At 32.8% G+C, this 6,930-nt stretch overlaps 1 protein-coding gene across 2 annotated transcripts in view; it reads left to right on the forward strand.

Moving 5' to 3' along the window:
- The window catches only part of LOC106464044 (transmembrane protein adipocyte-associated 1 homolog), a 55,480-nt gene that overhangs the window by 19,485 nt on the left and 29,065 nt on the right, over positions 1-6,930 (forward strand). For both annotated transcript variants that reach the window (XM_022391701.1, XM_022391702.1), the window contains exons 5-6: positions 1,976-2,048; positions 3,653-3,732. In XM_022391701.1, coding sequence (XP_022247409.1) covers positions 1,976-2,048; positions 3,653-3,732 — 153 coding nt within the window. The remainder of the gene's footprint in view (positions 1-1,975; positions 2,049-3,652; positions 3,733-6,930) is intronic.

Genomic DNA, 6,930 nt, shown 5'->3' on the forward strand with positions numbered 1-6,930 from the left:
ACGAGTCTACAAACACGATGAAATTGCCTTTGACCCATAACCATAGGAAGACCCGTAGAGATAGGGGTAATATTGTTACGAAAGCGGAAGTCACGTGATGCTGGTAGCGCGTGGTGAGTTTCTAGAAGGATCGGGGGAACATCACAAATAATCCAGTATTTGCTAGGCGCCCTCTATTCCTGTATAAAAAGCGCCCCAGATAAAGCGAGACAATTAATCAGAATTGGAATTGCAGATAGAGAGATTGAAATTATAGACACGGATAGTTGAGTCAAGTGGGTGGTAGTCACCATAAGTAAAGCATGTGAATCATTGTGAATTATAGCGTGCGTTTAAGTTAAAGTGACTGTGGAAATTAAGTGTATTACAAAGTTTGTAACGAGAAAGAATAAACTAGTTTTATTTAAGAAAGGACTTGTATCGCTGAAGTTTCTTGGAAAGAATTTCTATGGAAAATTAACAAACAAACAGAGATGTAACAATATCATTAATGTAAATAAGACAAAGGACCAAGGACTGACCCTTGAGACACTCCAAGGGTCTAGTTGTCTGGACTCCATTGATGAGAACCTATGACCTTCTCCTATTCCATTACCTTACAGTCCAGTTAATGGGCCTTTCCTTAACCCCTACAAATGTGAGTTTTGTATCAATTTCTGGACCAATTTCTGTTGATCATTGTTTGATTATTTTTGTCTGAAGCTTAGTGATTGTTAATATATTGTCTGGTAATTGTTGGTACATAACATGTTGATACATAATTGCTAAATATTTGAGCCTCTGTACCTCATCTGGTATTAACCATTTATTATTCAAATAATTTTTATACAAGTGAAGTAAATGTTTATAAAAAGTAATAAAATTAACGTCATTAAGATGATAAAATATTTATCCACATGATGGTGAATTACAAGCATGTTTTTTAGAGAGAACTGAGTTATCTGGTTTTTTCTATGTTATTTTTTCAATTTATTTTAATAAGCTTTGTCAAAATATATATTTTAATATATAAAAATATATATACTTTTCTCAGTAAAATTTATTTGAATGAAAACTGGAAATGCAAAGAAAAGTGTTGGCAAAAGCACCAAACTTGAACCACCAGGCCATGCCGGGCACTGTATATTGAAACTTCATATACTGGTACCTGACATAAAGCAGTAGAAAGGTGCTCGACTCCCTGTCCCACCAAACTTGTCTACTGCTTTATGTCAGGTACCAGTATATGAAGTTTCAATATACAGTGCTCGGCATGGCCTGGTGGTTAGGGTGCTCGACTCCCTGTCCCACCAAACATGCTCACCCTTTCAGCCATGGGGGTATTATAAAGTGATGGTCAATCCCACTATTCATTGGTAAAAGAGTAGCCCAAGAGTTGGCAGTGAGTGGTGATGACTAGCTGCCTTCCCTCTAGTCTTACACTGCTAAATTGGGGACGGCTAACACAAATAGCCCTTGTGTAGCTTTGTGCAAAATTCAAAACAAACAAATTTCAATATACGGGGTGTCTGAAAAGTGTGGAACCATAAGTACTTGAGCTAATTTTACAGAATGTTCACCATCTTGTAATTCAAAACAAGTTTGAAGACAATTTTTCCATTCTATTTAAACATTACAAAGCATATTCATATTATTGTCACTGGTCCAACACTTGTTGTCAGTTTGTTGTTTCTTACATCCCTGATCTTTCTCTTTTATCTTTGGATGGTGTGCATTAAATTCATCAACAACCTTCTCTGCCACACAGCAGTATTAACTCAACCTTCTCATGCTTTAACAGCACCATAATCAGTCACATATCTGAAATTAAGAAAAGCTGCAAATCACGTATGGTTCTAGACTTTTTGGACACCCTATATAAGGTAGTACTGCATTGCTGAAGAAAGCTAATTTTTGGGTTCTATGTTGTTTTTTATGTATCTACATGTAAATACAAGTGGTTCATTACATATTTGGTTTTGTGTTCATGTTACAGATTCTTTGGGTGATAGTACGATTCTTTCTTCTCTCTACAGAAATGAGTGTTCTAGTATTTGGTCTAGCCTTTGGTGAGTGTTTTATGTTTAAAATAACCAAGTAATTAAAGTGTACGTTAAAAACTGAATGTTTGGTATGTCATGTTATAATTTTTTTATAATTTTTTTTTCCAGTTACTTACAATTTGTTTATTTCTTTAGGACAAATAGTACTATAACATTATAACTTGGAGGAACAATGATAATTTCACAGATTAAAAATGGAGATTTATACATAAGATATCTCACCCATGCTAGTCATTACCACTACCTAATTCACAGGAAATGTTATCTTGTAGTTGTAGATTGTGGACATATTTTTAGTTTTTGTGTTAACTTGATAGGTTTTTTATCTTGTTATTAAGTCTTTTTTGGACTAGGATCTAAAACGTTGTAAAACCTATTCAACAAAACAGAATGTTTGTAGTTTCAAGCTATCTATTCAGTAAGCCCATAAATTTTAACATAATTTATGTTAATATATTATCTTCAACTAGTTTGTTTAATTAACATAGTATGATAAATTATTTATTGTATACACTCTAAGTTAATTCCACTGTTTCAGTGTAGTTTTAACAATTGAAGAAACACTGCATTGCAGATTTAACACTGTAAATTAATACCACAGTGTAACTGTTTTGATATAGTTTTAACAATTTAATAAACACTCATTTCTGGCATAAACTCTAAGAGGGTGTTTTCCAAACCTTAAATAGCAGCACCCCCTAACTCAGCAAAGTTTTCGTTTCACCCCCCCCCCCCTAACTCAGCAAAGTTTTCGTTTCACCCCCCCCCCCTACATTAACATAATTTTCACATGTGATAACAGCAAAATCAATATTTTATTTACCTGTTTTTAATAACAAAATTTAATGAAAATGAGTGAGTAAATGTGAAAACAAAAACAAGCTTTATCATTGTCTCTTACTCTTCTGTATCTTCTGTCATTATATTTGGGCTCTCACCCCAAAAGGCCACACACCCACAGCCACCAGTACATTCCCCCAGAGAGGCATATCCCACAGTTTGGAAAACACTGCTCTTAGAGATCATCTCAGAACTTCAATGTCTAATAAAAATGAAAATAAATTAACTTGGAGATATGAGAGGGGGGATAGGGTGCTTTTGTTTTCCCATCATGCATATTTATGTAGCTGGTTGATAATGCTTCATTTGAATATTTCAGAAGTGAAAAAACAATTTTCTAATTAATCATTTAGAAATTCATACACTAAAGTCACCAGAATTATGACAGTTATATATTCCCCCTTTCTACAGCTGTTATTTGATTTATAATTACCAGAGGTTGATGGAGCTCCACTGTGTTGATCTTATTTTAATAATTACGTATGCAAAGAAGTCAGCTCCGTACATGGCACATGCAGTGGTAAGATAGGTCGAACTTTCAGTAAAAATATAATAAACAACATGTTTAGATTTTGATCAGGCACCAATATTTTGAAATGATTCCTAAATTAATTGCACAGTTTAACTGTTTTAATACAGTTTTAACAACCTAAGAATTCAGACAGTATTTACCTACAAATAAGCTATCAATTAAGATTAGAAAAATTGAATTTCTGTTTCATTAGCTTAAGTTGAATGTGTCATAATCTAAAATAATGAAATATGTTCAGGGCACTTAGATAGTAGTACAAGCATCAGACGAGTCCTCCTTGTCACGTCCTTTATCTCGTTGGCTTACTCCGGTACACAGGTAGGTTTAGTTTTCAGCACAACTTTAAAGGGCCTAATATATTCTGAGGCCAAATAAAGTGTAATTTCTTTAAAATGTAGAACTGGAATCCATAAAGTAAAACCAGTTTTGTTTTACTTAAAGGTGTTTCTGCTAAGGTGTAAAAGGTATACTTCTGTTATTGTGAAATTATATTGTTATAATATTGTTATTGTGAAATTATATTGTTATAATATTGTTATTGTGAAATTATATTGTTATAATATTGTTATTGTGAAATTATATTGTTATAATATTGTTATTGTGAAATTATATTGTTATAATATTGTTATTGTGATAATACATACATACATAAAACAGTTTCATGGCCTTCACATGTAACATTTGTAGGACAGTCACATGTAATTATTATTTCAACATGCCTTCCAGCAAGAACAGTTTGTATCTTTTATAGTCATATTTTTCTTTCACCACTTTAAAATAAATTTACATTTTTGTGTGTTTATACAAGGTGCTTTGGTCATATATTTAACTTGTTTTAGAACCTGCTTTAAAACTTTTGGGTTTTAATACTTCAATCTGTCTTATTGTTACTCAGTTTCTTAATTTACAGATTTGAATATCTGCTTATATACATATGAAATGATAAAACCCTATAATCCGAGCACTTTTTAAAGGTCCACCTTTTGAAAGCTCTTGGATTGTAGGGTTTTATCGTTTCATATTAAGACTTCTTGAATTTGCATGTTTTTCTGACATCGTGAATGCTTATAGACATATATATCAATGTTTATTTAGCCAGTGAAGCCACATATATTCAAGTGTTTGTCATCTTTTGAGTTCCAGGTATCTTTTTGAAATGGTTAACGTTTTTATTTCAGAAATTCTTTCTGTTTTTGTACGTAAAGTGAATGTTGATGTCAGTTTTGTATTATAGTTTTTTAAGAATGTTCAATTATCCAATTTTATTAAGCTTTTTTTCGCCCCCAGTAAATTAAAGAACTTTGATTGTAGACAGAAAGATATTCCAAATAAAATTAAATGTTGATTAATGTTTTGTAACATTAATATGTACATATGTATAAGTTCATACTACAGGTACCTGACCCTAATTCTGGAATGCTTGGGGCCTGAGCCATGCCAAATTTTGGGATTTACTGGTTTTGGGGTCATTTGGCCTGGCATGTACAGATGATATAAATAAAGTATGAAATACATACATAAAAGTTGTTATTTAATCGCCTTTTGGACAGTTTCATGATGAATAAAGGATTAAAAATTGAATGGTTTGTATTAACCCAATCCTAATTCTTTATTCAAGTTCTCTTTGTGTTATCTGACAAAAACACCAAAAAACAGCTAAGCTGTAATAAAGATGTGATATATACAAAAAAGAAAGAGCCATGTTATATAGAAATCTTGGAAATGACAACCGCTCATTAGTTACAGATATAGGTCATCTACTAAAATGTATCTAATAATCCATTGGTTTTCAAACAAAATGTTCAGAAGAGCTAAATAAAATCTTATTCCTAGGTTAAGCAGGAAATAAATTTGCATAATGCTAGAACCCATTTTTAAGTAAGAACAAACTATTCTGGCTATTTGTTTGTTTTTGTTGTTGTTTTTTGGCTACTTCTGGCTGCACAGCCTATCAGAACATTTTTTGATATTCAATTAAATTTTATCAGCAATTCTGCTACATCCAATTACATTTAACTAACAACTATAGTATTGGTCTGTTAATTTGTGAGATCAGTCATGTGACATATAAATATGGACTGCTTAAATACAAGATCTGATGGTAAACATCCACTTGTATAATATTCCCTGAGCACGTTGTTTTCGGTTGACATTTATTAACTTACTTCAAAGTTATTCTGTATGACCAGTCATTCAAGAGTTATTTTGTACTTTCATTTTTCTTTATCATTCATTGTTTAACGGGGCTCCAGTTTACCAACTTTCTCAACAGGTAAGAACTACGATCAACTGTTATCCATTCCACATCAACTTCAGACCTGATCTTAAAGATCTTGATAATCAAGTAGCAGTTAACATAACATAAAAAATCTTAAAGCCAACCCTTATCTTTCATGTACTTAACAAGTTTTTTTCTTAAACTCTCTTAAATTTACTGCCTCTACAACATCTGAAGGCAACCCCTTCCAAAAGCCAACCACCCTGTTAGAAAAATGAAAATGTCTTAGCTGAAGATGACTCCTATCTTGCCAAAATTAATATTTGTGTCCCCTAGTCCTACTATTATCGCTGTTAAACATGAAAAAAAGATGATGCATCAACACTATCAATTATCTTTACAATATTAAACACCTCAATCAGATCCCCCCTAACTCTTCTTTTTTCAAGAGAAAACAATTTGAGAGATTTCAACCTCTCCTCGAATGATAACCCTTTCATCCCAGGCACCATTCTTGTAACCCTTCTCTGAACCCTTTCTAACATTTCAATATCTTTCCTAAGGTGAAGAGCCCAAGACTGAACACAATATTCCAAATGTGGCCTAACCAGTGACCTGTACAATGAAATTATAACCTCTTTAAACTTGTATTCAATATTTCTGTAGATAAAACCTAAAATTCTATTTGCCCTACCACTAGCAACAGCACACTGATTGGATGGCTTTAGAGACTGATCGACTATTACACCAAGATCCCTTTCTGTCATAACACTTATTAAGGTTATTCCCATCCAAATTACACTTATAATTCAAATTATGATAACCCACCTACATTATCTTGCATTTATTATAATTAAAACTCATCTGCCATTTACTTGCCCAACTCATTAAATGATCTAAATCTTTTGTAAATCAGCAGCATCCTCTTCACAGCTAGCAACACCCAAGACCTTAATATCAAATGCAAAGTTGAGTAACTTATTGACTATTCCTTCATCTATGTCATTGATGTAAATCAAAAAGAGCAAATGTCCTAAGACTGAGGTACCCCACTTGTGACATTAATCCAGTTTGACTGAACTCCATTTGTAACAACCCTCTGCTTTCTTCCATCCAGCCACTCTTCTATCCAATTTGCTAACTTATCCGCCACACCTGTAGAGCTAATTTTTTTTACAAGCCTTTAATGTGGCACCTTGTCAAGTGCTTTATGAAAATCCAAATACACCAAATCTACACCCTTACCCTCATCTACATAAGCAGTAACCGTTTCATATAATGTTAAAAGATTTGTAAGG

The sequence above is a fragment of the Limulus polyphemus genome, unplaced genomic scaffold, assembly GCF_000517525.1.
Source record: "Limulus polyphemus unplaced genomic scaffold, Limulus_polyphemus-2.1.2 Scaffold1547, whole genome shotgun sequence".
Lineage (NCBI taxonomy): Eukaryota > Metazoa > Arthropoda > Merostomata > Xiphosura > Limulidae > Limulus > Limulus polyphemus.